At 38.5% G+C, this 16631-nt stretch overlaps 2 protein-coding genes across 5 annotated transcripts in view; one reads left to right on the top strand and one right to left on the bottom strand.

Annotated features, from left to right (window-relative positions):
• Casp8 (caspase 8) overlaps positions 1-6931 on the top strand; it is a 39431-nt gene extending 32500 nt beyond the window's left edge. For both annotated transcript variants that reach the window (XM_076865686.2, XM_076865685.2), the window contains 2 exons: positions 4548-5049; positions 6384-6931. In XM_076865686.2, the coding sequence (XP_076721801.2) occupies positions 4548-5049; positions 6384-6519 (638 nt within the window). In that variant the 3' untranslated portion in view covers positions 6520-6931. The remainder of the gene's footprint in view (positions 1-4547; positions 5050-6383) is intronic.
• Positions 6932-8039: 1108 nt separating this feature from the next.
• Positions 8040-16631, bottom strand: part of Flacc1 (flagellum associated containing coiled-coil domains 1) — a 31347-nt gene continuing 22755 nt past the window's right edge. For all 3 annotated transcript variants that reach the window (XM_076866016.2, XM_076866018.1, XM_076866017.2), the window contains 6 exons: positions 16511-16610; positions 14872-14975; positions 12927-12989; positions 9259-9348; positions 9048-9157; positions 8040-8408 (listed from right to left, as the gene is read on the bottom strand). In XM_076866016.2, the coding sequence (XP_076722131.2) occupies positions 8282-8408; positions 9048-9157; positions 9259-9348; positions 12927-12989; positions 14872-14975; positions 16511-16610 (594 nt within the window). In that variant the 3' untranslated portion in view covers positions 8040-8281. The remainder of the gene's footprint in view (positions 8409-9047; positions 9158-9258; positions 9349-12926; positions 12990-14871; positions 14976-16510; positions 16611-16631) is intronic.

Here is a 16631-nt window from a genome sequence, read left to right as displayed (position 1 = left end):
GTATATGTAGAATGGTAAACTATCAAGTCTTACTAGAATCTTATAAAGAGGAGCAGCAATGAGCTTTACTTTTAAGTCAACTAAGTGAATAGAATTTCTGTAGTGTGTGTTAGGTGAAAAAGATTGCCTTAGTATGAAAATCTATATTGGTCTTGAATTTAAAGTTGTGCTACTGCCAAATGTTTTCTCTGACAAATGGCTGCTGATCCATAATGGGGAAGGGGCGGGGCATGGGAAGAATGGAAGAACTTTGGACATAGGGGAAGGAGGGGTGGAGAGTGAGAATGGGGGCAGGAGAGATGGTAGAATGAGATGGACATCATTACCCTAAGTACTTTTATGACCGTACATATGGTACAACTCTACATTGGGTACAATCAGAGAAACAAAAGTTGTGCTCCATTTGTATATAATGAATCAAAATGCATTCTGCTGTCATGTATAACTAATTAGAATAAATAAAAAAAGAAAAAGAAAAAAAAGTTGTGCTACTGAATGTAGAAGAATTGTGAATTCTTAACAAAAATATCATTTTCAAATGTCAAATTAGCCATAAATTCTTTTTTTTTTTTAATTTTATTTTTTATACTGGGGATTGAACTCAGGGACACTTAACCACTGAGCCACATCCCCAGCCCTTTTTTGTATTTTATTTAGAGACAGGGTTCTCACTAAATTGCTTAGCACCTCACTAAGTTACTGAGGTTGGCTTTAAACTCTCAATACTCCTACCTCAGCCTCCTGAGCTGCTGGGATTATAGGCATGCACAACTGTGCCCGGACAGAAATTCTTTTGATCAACCTATTTAAGTGAAGACTGAGAACTTAAAATTTATTTTTCCACATTTTTTACTGGTGCATTATGGTTGTACATAATGGTGGGATTTGTTATACATATTAGTACCTGCACACAATTATAACAGTGTTTATGATGACTTCTTGGCACTTGCTTACTCCCTTGCCTCCTTCCACACCCTGGTCCCTTTTCTTTATTCTACTGATCTTGCTTTGCTTCTCATGAGATTCCCTGGCCACCTTTTTTCCTTTTTCCTCTCTACCTCCCATATAAAAGAGAAGACATACAATGCTTGTTCTTCTGAGTTTGACTTATATCACTTAACATAATGTTCTTAAGTTCCATCCATTTTCCTGCAATTATGTCCATTCTTATTTATGGCTAAGTAAAACTCCATTGTGTACATAGAGAGAATTTACAATTTAAACAAAAAAATCTGTGGAAAGGGGATGTAAAAATGGGCTTAATTAAAAAGAATAACAAATCAATCCAACTCAGTCATTGAGATATTAATAATTTTGAGTTGGTCAAGAACTTTTGAAAATGGTATTTTTGAGTCACAACACCAGTTAATGACTTATTTTTTAAACTGAGTAAAGTTTAGAAAATTAAATTAGACCTGTTATAATCACTAGAACACTGTAATGGTCCCTGTTACCATTTGTTTTGCCTATTTAAGCAAATCTATTTAAGATTTTAAAGTCAGAATTTCAGGCCATTGATTACATCAGTTATCATTATGTATTTGGTTTTGAAAAAACATTTTAGATCTTTGATTTCTATTCATTGAATATTATTTTTTTTTCTATTAAATTTCATTTGATTCTATTTCTGGCAGTTCATTTTTCTTATATCTGGCCCACAGAACCCAGTCTGTGACGGGTGTTTAAGATCACATGTCCTGTTTTATCTTTTCCTGGGCTTATTACATTCTGTGTTAATGAGTAAAAATAGATGCAGCTGCCTGTGTCATTTCTCCTGAGATGTCCTTTCTGTTCTGCTGCAGTGTTCTGCGAACTTTGCTGTTATTTTCTTCATCACCACCCCACATTCACATGCCCCAGTTCCATCTCATGAAGCCAACAACTGTTCCTATTCCACCATCATAAGGAACAGGAAGTTTATTCTCTCATAAAAATGAACCAGAGAGTCTCTAAGATCTAGTGATACCAGGCTCAGCAAAGAAAGCAGTGAAGTATGGAAGAAAGGAAGATAAAAACAAAAGTCAACCTACTGGTGGCATGAAGTCAGATTTCTAACCTATCTTGGTTCCAAGAACATTGGTAGAAAATAGGAATTCTCCTTTGGAGAAGCTGAAAGCCCTAGATAAAAGATGTATAAATCATGATATCTGGGGGTCTCCTAATGGAATGATAAGTTTCCTAATCAAACACTCTGCTATAAAGTCCACCAGTGAACAAACCATGCCTATGAACACAGAGCTTTTACTTAACTTTTTAGTAGACTAATGGACAACCAAGTTTTATAAGGCATATAAAGAACACCCCTAATATAAAACAAGCAATACAAACAAGAAAAAAAAATGAAATGAAATATAAATTAAACAGAGATGATGCTGGGTAAAAGGAAATCCTTAAAATACTATATTTAAGGGCTGGGGTTGTAGCTCAGTGGTAGAGCGCTTGCCTAGCATGCACAAGGCACTGGATTTGATTCTCAGCACCACATAAAAATAAAAGTATTGTGTCCATCCACAACTTAAACAGATATTATATAACTAAAACTATTATATATAATATATAACTAAAACAGATATTATATATATTATAATATTATATAATATATAATAATATATAAAATATAATAATACATAATATAATAAAACATAATAATATAATTTGTATAATATCTGTTTAGTATATATTTATACACACATAAAATAATTTTTAAAACTATATTTAATATTTTTAGTAAAATATTCATAGAGGAACTAGATGTTATGAAAAAGAAACAGAACAAGAATTACTAAAAATTCAACATATGAGCCCAGAAATAAAAAAAATTCAAAAGAGCAGATAGGGCAGAAGATAAAATCTCAGAAAATAGGACAAAAAAGACAAAAAAAAAAGTGACAAATAGGAACCAAAGGAAAAGAAAATTTGAAGAAAAGTTAAGAATGTCCAGTCTCTAATAATCAGAGTTTCAAAGAGGACAGAGAAAATGGGGAAATGGAAATTTCCAGAAATTAGGTTAATAGCCTGCAGACCAAAAGGGCCTGATGAATTAAGAAAGATTCACACCAAAGCATATTTCATCCTAGAAACTTCTAAAGAGAAAAAAAAATAAGTCAAATATATAAAGTATCAGGAACCAGGCTGTTAGTAAACTTCTTAATAGGAACACTGAAAACTATAAGACTGATGAAATACCTTCAAAATTCTGAGGAAAAATACTTGTGGAAAAAGCATATCGTATCTAGCTAAACTACAAAAAATATGAAAGTAGAAGTAAAGCTCATCTAAGGGCTCAAAAAATTTATTCTTTATGCAGAAGTAGATATACTCTAGCGAAACAAGTTAGTAAATCAATAAAGAAGAAGTCATAAGTTCAGGAAAAAGTGAATCTATTATGGAAAAGACCTAAAGATTTCCCAAGAGAAGAGAAATTTATCAAACCTAAGGAACAGTCAGTTAGGATTAGAGAAAGAAGATGTAGTGCTCGAGATGAAATGTTCTTCAGAAAAATTAAAATGAATCAGACAAGCAGTCTGAAAATGGTGAAAGGCTGACCTTATCTGTTAGTGTATTTGAAAAAAAAAAAAAAGTTAACCATATGGGAAACAAAGCAAATTTAAAAAGTAATACAATTATTAACTCTGGGAAAGACAAAAATCATAATAAAAAAGGAAATATAATTTAAGAACTTGATGTTGACATTGTCCTGGTAACATATATATTATTATGAATTCAACCCAAAATTATAAAAAAATTATACAAGAGTACTGTGTGCTTACCTTCCATAATAATTCACATAAAAAAATCTAAAATTCGGGGCTGGAGTTGTGGCTCAGTGGTAAAGCACTCGCCTTGCAAGTGCAAGACCTTGGGTTTGATTCTCAGCACCACATGAATAAATAAATAAAATAAAGGTATTGTGTCCAACTACAATTAAAAAATAAGTATTAATAAAAAGTCTAAAATTTATAAATGAATTAATAGTAGTGAATTCAAATTCATTACAAAATGGCAGCTAATATTAAAGTATTTAAAACCTAAAAGTGGTTGCTTTCATGGCATATGACTGGGTAACAGAGAAGAATAGAGAGAGGATAACTGTTTTTGTAATAGGTCTTTTAGTTCTATTTTATTCATATCTCCTATATTGATAAGTGTAACTAATTTTGAGTGTACAGCATTAAATGAATATGGGTTTTTATTCAAAAATTCTTTCTCTTTTTTATGATTACATAGGAAATAAAATCACCTCTTAAATTGATTTGGTAGCCAAAATAACAGCTTACTCATCCTATAAACTGTTTCAGAAAAGGCAACAGGCCGAAAATAGCACTCACCCCTTTCTCATTTGCCTTATGGTTTGGAAATGTTCTCTGCTGGTGGCAATAAATATTAAAAGTCTATAGAATTCACCTACTAATATAGATGTTCTCCTTTTTGAACTCTTGGCTCAAATTCTTATCTATCAATATCACATCCCTCCAATTCTTTTTCACTCTGGGCCGTGGCAATGAATTGCTGTAGTGTGATATGACTTTTCTTCTTTCACTTTTCAGAGGCTTTGAGCAAGACCTTTAAGGAGCTTCATTTTGAAATAGTATGTTACAAAGATTCTACAGCCAAGGAAATCTGTGAAGTTCTAAAATTCTACCAAAGTGAAGACCATAACAATAAAGACTGTTTCATCTGCTGTATCCTCTCGCATGGAGATGAGGGCATAATCTATGGCACTGATGGACAGAAGGTCTCCATCTTTGAGCTGACCTCTTATTTCACTGGTTCAAAATGCCCTTCCCTTGCTGGGAAACCTAAAGTCTTTTTTATTCAGGCTTGTCAAGGGGATAACTACCAGAAAGGTGTACTTGTTGAAACCGATTCAAAGCAGAAGGACCCCTACTTAGAGATGGATTTATCATTTCAAAAGAGTTATATCCCAGATGAAGCTGACTTTCTGTTGGGGATGGCCACTGTGAGCAACTGTGTTTCCTATCGAAATCCCATGGAGGGAACCTGGTATATCCAGTCCCTTTGCCAGAGACTGAGAGAAAGATGTCCTCGGTAAGGTTTGCCTATCCAACCCTCCTCAGTGTTATACTACCTGCTCCCCTTCCCCATCACCACTACTATGTATGCATAGCCAGGGCCTTTTAGAAAAAGCTTTATGGGTGAGGTAGTATTAATTGAAGAAGCATCAAGAGGGGTGATTTCCATTTACCTCTAAAATGTCTCCCTGTGGACTACAAAGTCCTACTTCCCAGGTCAGCTGTGAAATAAGAGAAATGGCAAGTGTTAATATCCTTCTTTCACAGATGGGAAAACTGATACACTTACTGAGAGGTTTCCTTGATTCCGCATCTCAAAGGACAACCACGGTATTACAAAGCTGGAAAGGCAATAGGCATGTGGTCCAGCTCTCTGTCTTTAAGGAAAAAAAAAAAATCTTGATTGAGCTGATTCAGCTAGTTTTGTAAGTTTGCCAAGAAGGCAATAACCATGTCAATATTTAACACTCTCCAACTCTGTCAAAAGTCCCATAATAGCTAACTCACCTCAAACCCTTGATGCATTGTGGGAGATAAGTAGCAAAGAGATGGAGCCTCTCGTGTCTCCCCACTCACCTGGCTTGCTTTAAAGCCGCAAGATGTGGGAAAATATTCTTCCCTTGTTTATTATATCAGAGGTTTCATTTAGTTATAGTTTCAAATGTCATAGCTTACCCACGTGTGCAAAGCTGACAGATGAACCATGAGGAATCCTAACACATTCCTTCTAGACCTATTTCTCATTAGGCTTTCAGAGTATGAAGAGTGAGAATCTCTCATGGTATATAAAGAGCAAACCACAGCACCAACGTGAAGTTTTCATTTTGTAACTTAGGCCAGGAGTCCTGCAAGGTTCTGGTGTTTGCTACAGAGATAGATGAAGAGGTTGACCAAGAAAACTGCTAAGATATCTGGGGATGGAGGGGGAGAGAGGGCTGCAGGAGATGTTAGATTGTGTTGTAGATGAATTTGCAGAAGCAATGCTGAGTGTAAGCTGAAGGCATTCAGAGGCATTGAGATGCTGTGGGGGTTGAGTGACACAGTCCATGGAGTAGTGAGAGAGATACACAGACTGGAAGGGAAAGAAATCAAATCCAATACTGGCCCTGAGGTTTCTGATGGTTAGTAGAGATTCCAAAGAAGCTGAAGGTGAAGTTATCAAGCTTGAGACAACTCATCTACCTGGAAAGTTGTGGTAGGTCTTGGGTTAGCAGATTATGGTTTCCAAAGCCTGATATTTGAGAGAGGGAGCTATAGGTCTCTCCCTCAGCACAGCAGATGAGATGGGTTGTCAGTCCGGTCCCCCCGCCCTGCCCCGTGAATCATCATATGTTATGCTCTGTTTTTCAGAGGCGATGATATTCTCACCATCCTGACTGAAGTGAACTATGAAGTGAGCAATAAGGATGATAAGAAGAACATGGGGAAACAGATGCCACAGCCCACTTTCACCTTAAGGAAAAAACTCTTCTTTCCTCTTGATTGATGTTACATCATTGTGTAACACTATGCTTTATTTATTAAGTATTTTTTTATTTGTTCTAATTAGTGTTAGTTAATTATAAGATATTGACTTGCACTTTTGTTTTTTAAGGCAGGGAGGGAATGAGGAACTAAGTACTTTTTTTTCATAAAAAATTGTGTTTTTAAATATACAACATTATCTTCAATTATTACATCAAAACCATTTTGTCCATACAAAGCATTACTATAATCAATTCACTTTATGCATTTGAATCAAGAACATTTAATTCTTATATGAATTCAAGTCCTGGCTATGTAATATCAGCCATTATTAGACATTTACAGTTATGGAATAATTTTAACTGTATTTTTAACAAGATGAAAAAGTACTACTTAAAAGTAAATAACTTAATTCCTCTCTCTTCAAGCCATCTAATACACTACTTTCAAAATATTTAAATTTGAAAAATTAATTTTCTAAATATTAGATGTCCCTAAATTCCTTTCTGATATTTCTTCTTTCTTTTCCCTTCAATGCTGGGGATTGGAGCCAAAGCAAAGGCTCTCTTATTGAGTTACATCCTCAGCCTTTTTTTTTTTTTTTCATTTTGTTGCTCTTTCACATAGCTTTTCATATGCTTGTAGGATTTAGTGTTCTTGAATAAAGCATTTTAGTATTTCATATATTTGTATCCATTTTTTTCTTTCAGCTCATTTTATGCTTTTAAGAGTATTTTAAAATTTTTTTAAAAAACATTTTTAATAAAATAAAATGTAATTTTATCTTACTGCTCCTTAGAGATTATTTTTTTAGTGTTTTTTGTTTGTTTGTTTGTTGTTTGTTTTTGCCAATGGTGTGTCACAAATGGAAAACATTCCGGTCATAGACTTGTTTTACTTGAGTCTCCCAATATTGGCTCCCACAGGCTGTGTTTTTAACGTTTACTGTCAACATTTAAAAAACAGGAGATATCACATAAAACCCATAATATCTTTTTTTGAAAATTGAGAATGTCTGATAACATTGACCCCAGGTAACTGTGTGGTAGCAATCGTAGAGGTCTGAGAAGCACCTCTCTCCAGCCAGGTGTGGCTCTGCCTTCCCCAGTCCTCTCTCCATCCCCACCCGGGCTCCTCCAAGGGGCTGCTGTCAATGGCCATTTATCACCCTGCCAGTGTGACCATTTTACCTTATATCCAGACATTTTCGTTGATTTATATTGCCTACCCTGGGGGGCATTTGAATTCTGGCGATGGTTTAGAGAAGGCAGCAAGAATCTTCAGATACTCTTCCTAGGTGATAGGTTCGGGAACATGGTTGGAAGGTCGGGGAATGCAGGCACATGTATAACAGAAAAAAGTATTGAAGTCAAGTCAAAGAGTTATCTGTCTTGCTAGCTAGAGAGGGGGACAAAAGATGTAGCCCAACATACAGTCAACATTCAATAGGAAGGGTGCTTTCAAATCAGTCTCTTTCTAATAAAATGTGTAAAATGCACAAGAGAAAAGAGTACAAGGCCTAGAGAGAGATCAGCTTCAGGATAGAGAACATCTATTTTTAATGAAGAGTCGATGAGAAGCTCTGCAATTGAGAATTTAAACATTCCCATTCAGAAAAAAAGCAAATTGTGAAAAGACAAAAACACAGTCAGAACAACCCAAGAACTCAACTAATCATATGCATTTTCTCAAGAAACCCTCTCTGCCCACCCTACCCCCAGGAGTTCCATAGTCTTTAGGGATGGTGTTCCTACCATCTTTGGCCAAGGAGAACAACTTTTTGTTTATGATTCTTGTTTTTTGTTGCCGTATTCAATGTCATAATCATAATTATACTCATAACTGGCTAAAGAGGGCAAGGTTCCAGATTGTCTTTCATAAACTTCTTCTTCATTCTTGGAAATCTTTTGCCTGTAAAAGGAAGGATATATCATGACAGACTCAAAGGATGGAAGGGGGTACAGGATATGGGTGTGTGGGTAGGGGCAGAAATGTGGCTTTAGTCCTCCCTGGGGGAGCAGTCTCTCATCACTTGCGGTGGTTTTGAATTTAGTAAAATGTGATATTTGGGTGACCAAATTGCCAAATGAGGCATTTTCTATGGAATCAATGCAACAAGTAACTTCAGTAAAGTTTGACTAAAATTTGTTTGAGCAATTTAAGATGTCTCTTCAGGTAACAGCAAAAGATTTCTGTGTTCTGAAGTTGATTTCCAGAGCAACCAGAAGCAGCTGTGTCTAATACAAAAATCACCGAGTGTTTCAGAGAAGAGGGACTTGAAAAACAACCCTCAGTCAAGAACAGAAAAAAAAAAAACTCAGAAATTGATACACTTCCTGTGTCATTTTGCATAACAGACAGGCAAGAGAGAGAAGTCCAGACATATCTCAAAAGAACTCTGGCCTCTGCAGATAACTGTGTCCAAGCTCAGTGACATAACCTCCCTCTTGTCTTGACATCAGTAAGCAGTACCTGGCTTATCTTCTGAACCTATTCCTCACTCACATGCCCTCCCACTCCTAAAGAGAGCTCAGCCAACAGCATCCACACCTTAGAAGAATGTTTTCCTCTGTCAGGCTCTCTATAGTGTGCTTATGCTTTTCATTAGCTTCAGCAAGCTTGATCTGGAACATCTTCTCAAGATTTCCTACTGTGGCTTTCTGGAAAGACAAAATTTAAAAGCAGTCTTCCCCAGAGCCACCCAGCATGAAGCCATATAGCTCCTCTCCCAGTCCCTGTCCTCTCTCCAGCCAGGACTCACCTCTTTCTGGAGTTCCATCTGTGTTTGGTAGAGGTGCGCGTTAAGCGACTCTAGAATAATAGCTTGTGCGTGCAACTCTTCCTCCATGATCTGCACAAGAAGAAATTGTTTCAGGACACCAAGCCCATGTTACCTATTTATTCTCTTCTCCACAGAACCTGGACTACAATGCAGAGCAACAACCTTAGCTACTCACCCCTGGCCAGTAAATTCTGGCCATTTTCTGTCTCTCCGAGCTACATACCCTCCCCTTCAGCCTCAACCATCACTGCCACAGAGCCAGTTCTCACCAGAGCTCAAACAGATGGTTACCATGGCAATCCGCCATTCATTCACTGAAGAGTCTTTTGTTAATAACCTACTACTGATTCCCACTATAGGATATTCTGGGAAAGGTGAGACTCTAGGGACTGTAAAAAGATTAGTGGTTTCTAGAGGTTGGAAGGGGAAAGGAGAAATGAGTAGGTGGGGCAGAGGGTATTTTTAGGGCAGTGAAACTATTCTGTATGACACAATGATTATAGATACATGACATGACATATTAGGTAAAACCCATAGACTGTATGGCACAAGGAATGAAGAATGTAAACTATGGACCTTCAGTTAATAATAATGCATTAGCATCAACTGGTAGATTGAAACTAATATATCATCCTAGTGCAAGATGTTGATAATAGGTGGAACTCTGAGGGGTAGCCTAGGGGAACCTGTAATTTTTGCCCTAATTTTTCTATAAACCTAAAACTGCTCCAAGAAATAGACTATCAGTTAAATGAACAAACTACTACTGAAGAACAATTAGGAACCTGTGCAAAAGTCCTTAGGAGGCAAAAACCGTAGGAATCCTTAAGGAACACTAGGGGGATTGGAATAGAGACCACAAGTAGGAGAGTGGGCCACAGTGAGGAGACGCAGAGGAGCCAGGCAACACCTGGGATTCATGGTAACTCGAGAATAATGGGGGGTGGGGGTCAAAAAGTTTTAGGCAGAGGAGTGTTTATATTGGTTCTCACTGTTTGCATGGATCTCACTGCTCTGTGGAACATGGGTTGGAAGGGACAGGGTAGAAAACAAGGTCAGCAAGGAGAAGAGTATTACAGTAGTTCAGGTGAGAAATAATGGACTGGGGGAGATGGCAGCGCTGGAGAGAAGTGGATTTATAGAGTGCTCTATGGAGGAGTGGTTGATGCCGATGCATGGATGAGGGAGAGTGGAAGAAATCAAGGACGACTTTGACTCCAGTTTGAACAGCTGGGAGATTTACAATTTGAGAGCTCAAATCCTGGGAGGAAAATCAAGAATGTGGAATGGGACACATTAGGTTTGAGATGTCCATTGTCACCTATGTAGAAACACCAAATGGACAGTTGGATATGCAGCCTGGGTCTCAGAGGGGCCGGGGCTGGAGGAGTCAGTCTGGTAGGCAGCACAGAGATGGCATTTACATTTGTGTGAATAATTAACTTCCAAAGGAGAAAAGGGAGAGAAAGAAAAGAAACAGAACCCAGGGTCAAGCCCTGAAACTTTCCAGGGCTTGGAATGTAGGTGGAGGAGGAGGACCTACAAAGAGGACCGAGAAGTGACCAGTGGGGGAGAAGCAGACACTTGTGAAAGCCAGAGGTGAGTGGCTCAGGAAGGAAGTGACCTCACCTCAGGCCAGGAGAGGCATTCCTGGTATTTGTCACAAGAAGTATTGGGCAGGGAACTAGGCCTTTAAATAGGGTGGTGAAAAACCAGCCTCTATCTCAGAGCAAAGCCTGTCCAAGGAAGGGACATGACCTTAGTCCTTGGAAAGACCCACAGAGCACTCCTAAGCACATTCCCACCCTGCTGAGTTGTTTGTCTACAAATAACAGGAGAGATCTGCTGTGCCAGGTGTCCCTGACTCAGTCAGGCTAGGTGGAGACCCATAGCAACCCCCTAGCAGCCACCAATCAGCATGAGACAGGGAAATACCTGGGATGCCAGTGGTTTATGGTGGTTGGGAAACCATGTAGTTCAGCACGTACACCCCTCTTGGCTCAAACCAATCAGTTCAAACGAATACCCCTTTTGTACTGACCAATCACCCCTACCCAACTTGTTCCCGCCAGTGAATGTGCTAATCATGTTTTAGAGTTATTTGATTTTCCCGCGGTGTGTGATGATTTGCTAAGGGATGCTATGATGTATGTGAAGTCCCTGCCCTCTCCAAAAAATGTATAAAACTGCTGCAAACCCTGGGCTCGGGGCCTCTCAGCATCACCAGTTGCTGTGTGTGCATGCGGAGGACCGAGCTAGCTCGCAATAAACACCTCTTTGCTGCTTACATCGATCTTGGGTCTCTGGTGGTCTTTGGGGTTCCCGAATTCGAGCCTAACAGTGGCTCCTGAAAAGGTGGTATTTGAGTAAAGACCAGAAGAAGGAAAGAATGTTAGCCATGTGGATTTCTGAGAAAGAGCTTTTCAGGAAGAGAGATCACCAAGAAAAAAGACCTAAGGTAGGAGCATCCTGGCCTTTTAAGAAATGGCAAGGAATTCAGTGCTGCTGGGGTAGAATGATGGAGGCAAGAAATAGAAGGTGATGAAGCTGGGGAAAGAAAAGAGCAAGAGGGATAATCCCTGGGCCAACACAGTCCTGGGAGCAGTTCACAATCGCACCATCCAGAGCAGAAGAAGCCGTCTAATGCAAAGGGCGCTGGGAGAGCATTTGGAAAGGTGTTACCTCAGGAACCGGGAATCCAGCTCTGCCCTGGACTACTTCAGTTCAGATCAGCAAAGCATAAAATCAATGCTAAGGCTGATGTATTTCATGTGAAAGAGTGAAACTGCTTCCAAGTAACTTAACTGTATCAGAACATAGTTCAAGAAGATTTAAAGGAATATAAAAATATTTAGTGCCCAACGAGGCAACTTTCACAGTGGCTGTCACCATAAAAAACTACCAGGCAAGCAAACAAGAAAATATGACCACGAATGAGGAGAAAAATCAATTAATAGCAACAGAAATGGCATAAATGAAGCTTATCTCAAACATATCCATTCTAGATCCAAGTTAAATTCTCAAAGAAGAAAGAACCACAGGTTTTTTTGTGGGTCTGGACAGCTTCTATTCAGATGTCTCCACAAAGTGACCCACAAGAAAGTTATCACTTGGGACTGGGCTTGTGGCTCAGTGGTAGAGCACTTGCCTCCCACGTGAGGGGCCCTCGGTCCGATCCTCGGCACCACATATAAATAAACAAATAAGGGTACTGTGTCCATCTGTGGCTAAAAAGTTTTTTGTTTTTTTTTTTTAAAGAAAGTTATCACATCTGAGGTACACCCAGAGCTTGGAACCAGAGATCCGTAGGCAAAGGAAGTTCTGTATTTTTCTGAGCTCAAAGGAAAGACATGGCCATTCATGAATCAAAGTCCTTCCTTAAGCTTTGCTAGAAATAGAATTCATTCAATATTGATGACCATATGGTATGCTGTTGATGTATGTGCTCAAATCTGGCTTTGAAAAGGGTACCAGGTATTTTTGTTTAACGGACAATTCCAGATTACTTTTTAACTTATTTCATCTAGCAAACTTAGGTTTAGGTCTTGCATCTTTTATGGGTTTTGGAAAAAATTTTACGGAGAGTATATCTTTCACTGATATATTTGCCAGACATCAATTCCATAGGAAGAAACAGAAAAGCTTACCGCTTTGGTCTTCCTCAGCTCCTGTAATTGCAGAGTGTCACTTTCATGTTGTTTCAAGAGCTCCTAAAAACAATTTTATTGGCTCTGGATATTCTTTTGGAGAATTAAGAAAGCCAGTAGAGGATTCAGGAATATAATATTTACTAAAGCTTATATATCAATATAATGATACACACATTTTCAACAAATGATATGACATTTTGAAGTTAACTAATGAAAATCTTATATTAAACACTATCACATTGACAAATATAAAATAAATTAGATTTTCATCAAAAGCTTTTAAATTAGTGTACAGATTCAATATTGTTAAGGATTTATTTCTGCATGGATTGATCTTTATTTTCAATGTATTCCTAGTCAAAATGCCCATGGGCTTTCTTGAGAAGTTAATTCTAAATTGACAAGCTAGTTCTAAAATGTATATGCAAATGCAAAGAATGGGGGAAAAATAATCTTGGAAAACATTACTAAAGTTAGATGATCTTAACTATTTGGTATTAAGCTCTAATAGGTAAGACTACATTATGTTTGTGGGCCTAAGCGAAGACAATTAGTCATAAGAAACAGAATGGAGTCTGACTCCCCACCCTCAATGACCCCAAGGCAACTCAATGGGAAAAGGAATGTTGTTTTGTTTTTGGTTTTAAAAAAAAAAATTGATGCTGAAACAACTAAATATTCATATGTAAAAAAGTGACCCATGGTATCAACCTCACTCTGTATACACAAATTGTTCAAAATGGATCATAAAATCATAAAAGTTAAAATTATGAAGTTTCTAAAAATATAGAATATCATTGTGGCATTGTAATAAACAATGTCAAAACTTACCAAATTTCACACTTAAGTCTGTGTGTTTTGCTAAGTATAAATGATAGCTCAATGAGAGAGAGAGGGAGAGAGAGAGATCTATTTACAGCCAGCATCACTAGAGAAATAACAGGAAGAAGAAAGAAAGGATGTATACAGATCAAATGTATGGAATGGCTGCTTCTTACTCCCATGATTTTGCCCTCCAGACCTCAGGAGCTCTATACAAACTTGCAGAACCTGACCCCATCTCATTGTTTTGTCCATTAATAATAGTGAATACCAGAAATTGACTTTTATTGGTGAACTTAGTGGATTATGGATTAGCGTAATGGTTAGACATGGACACAAAAATGAAATATGTAGAATATCCAAAATATTGGGAAAACATTTTACCCAAAAGTGGTACAAGAATGTAACAAAGTCTGTAGCTGTCCACTTAAGCATGATGCCTAGGACTTGATCCCAGGTGGCCCTGAGTCCTGCTAAGGACATGCTCTGGTTGCCTGGTGCAGATGATAATGGGTGCCAAGTTCTGACTCTGGGATGCCATCATGCCTGCCACTGGGAAAACTTCCGTGCATCTAAAAGTTCAGATTCCTGGTGGCATGAAATGTCGGGGCTGCTTGCTAATGCATAGTTGCTAAGTAAATGTTCATAAGTATGGCAAAACTTGGCCTGAGACCTGCTTTCATTATTACCTGGTCTCAGAAGTAAGGTTTTAGCAGTAGTGAGGTTTGGCTAGCAGGAGTAGTCAACCCTCACCTCCCTTCATTATTTACTAAGAGTCTTGTGTGACCAAATGTGTTTGGTTTGCAGCAATGCCTTTTCTCTTCTGCTATAGTCAGGAATGAAAAAGACATTCAGAGATGGCATTTTGGTAAAATTGGGGATTTCAGGTTCTGTATATTTAGCATTCAATTATTTCCCATCACTTAAGATTTTCATTTCAACAAACAAGTAATAAGACTAGCTAAAGGAGAGCAAGCCTATCAACCTACCTGATTTTATTTCCAGGAAAGCTGGGTAAGGACAAGGATTGCCCATCAATCACACAAAAAGATTCCTGACTATGGAGGAGCTACTGTGCCTGGACCACACACATGTAACCACCGAGTGCTCTCTGACCTACCTCCTTCTCGCTAATGAGGTTCTCAATGGAAGCACTGTAGGATTCAGTTATTTTCTTTTTTTCTTCTTCTGACTCTAACTCGAACTTTTTTGTCATCTTGTGTTCTGCAGAGGTGTGAAAAAAGCACATCTATGTGTAAATATGGAAAAACAAGTACAGAGAGAAACCCAGAATATTTGAAGATACAAGCAATTTCAGACCAGGTCAAACCCCAGTCCTTTAAGCCTGGTGTTTTGGACTCTGACCTGGAAATGCCTGAGGATGAGGTGATCATGATGGTTGTCCTTGATCACATTAGCCATATGAGATATACTGTCACCACCTGTGGTTCTTGTGTGCATTATTTATTTTGGATGTGTTACTTATTATTCCTAAATATTCTTGTCTTAAAGCTCTTGGCTTACCTGATTTTCTCCAGCAATATCATTCATTTTGTCCTAAAGCCCTGAGGTTGGCTTACCTTATTATTTTTTTTTTTTTCTGGGCAAAAAATCTGCCACCAGAACCCTAATACTACAAAGGAGGAAGGCGGGGAAGGGACAAACACAAATTCCCTCTGTGTGGCAATTCTGGGGGCTGGAGGAATTCTCTGGACTGACAGGGAAACCCTGGAATGGGATGCATAAATTATAGTTTTTCAAAACCTACATGTGTGTTGTGTAAGAATGTAGAAGTCTGGGAAGTGACCAACACACAGGAGCAGCTCCACATTCCAACCCCAGCCAGAGTCCCCACCAGAACGTGAACGGTTCCAGGGAGTCTTTGCATTTGAATGAGTAATTTGGTTTAAACTGAATAAATGTAAGATAAGAGGAATAAGTTTGTAGAGGGCCCACTCCTCCTTGGACTATTCCTCTCCACCAATCGCTCTGTACATTCTTCCATTAATGAAGAAGCTCAGTGTTGTGGGAAGTGCTACAGATCCAAACTCTAGGTTAAGCATTGAACGTATTCAAAAGCTTTATCAAACATGGCTCCCTTTGGGGGGACATGGGGACAGGGAGGCTCTTACTATAATGGATTGTGTGGTTCATCCCTGCTCTCTCCCCAAAATGAATATTTCAAATTCTAATTGAAGAACTCCTGGAGCTTTGGAGTCGCCTGTAACTAGATATTAAGTCTACATTCCTATTAGAGGTCACAACACTTGTTCAAGTCCATGATAGGCAAACTTGGAACCAGTGAGTTTGAAAGATACAAGCTCAGGCCCCTTAGTTCAGGTGTGTAAACTTGAAAAGGACCCTGCCCTTCTCATCACATGGGAGATTTTTTTTGCTTGTGGTTTGTTTTGTGGTACTGGGGATTAAACACAGAGCCTCACACATGCTAGGCAAGTACTCTATCACTGAGCTGCAAACTCAACTCTATTTTGAGACAGGGTCTCACTAAATTGTTCAGGCTGGCTTCAAACTTGGACTTGCCATCCTCCTTCCTCAGCCTCCTGGATTGCTGGGATCACAGTGTGTGCCACTATGCCCAGCCATTTTGTTTTCTTGATGACTACAGCACCTTCCATTTAGGAGTCTGGTGTGGGGCCTTCACACTTGGTAAACCCAGGGTCCCTCAAGTCAAGGCCAAGCCTAAGGCAGTTTTCTGCTGAGCTTGTCATCCTCAAGCCCAACATCTCTGTAGTACTCACTCTGTTGCAGCAGGATCTTTTCCCGCTCCAACTTCTCATCCTTCTCCCATTCTGCTTTCCGCTTTGACCATTTTTCTTCTATTTCATCATAAATGCTGTCCTGTGGAGTCCCAAAGGCACC

Source organism: Callospermophilus lateralis, chromosome 9 (genome assembly GCF_048772815.1).
Source record: "Callospermophilus lateralis isolate mCalLat2 chromosome 9, mCalLat2.hap1, whole genome shotgun sequence".
Classification (NCBI taxonomy): domain Eukaryota; kingdom Metazoa; phylum Chordata; class Mammalia; order Rodentia; family Sciuridae; genus Callospermophilus; species Callospermophilus lateralis.
This window is presented reverse-complemented; position numbering and strand designations above follow the sequence as displayed.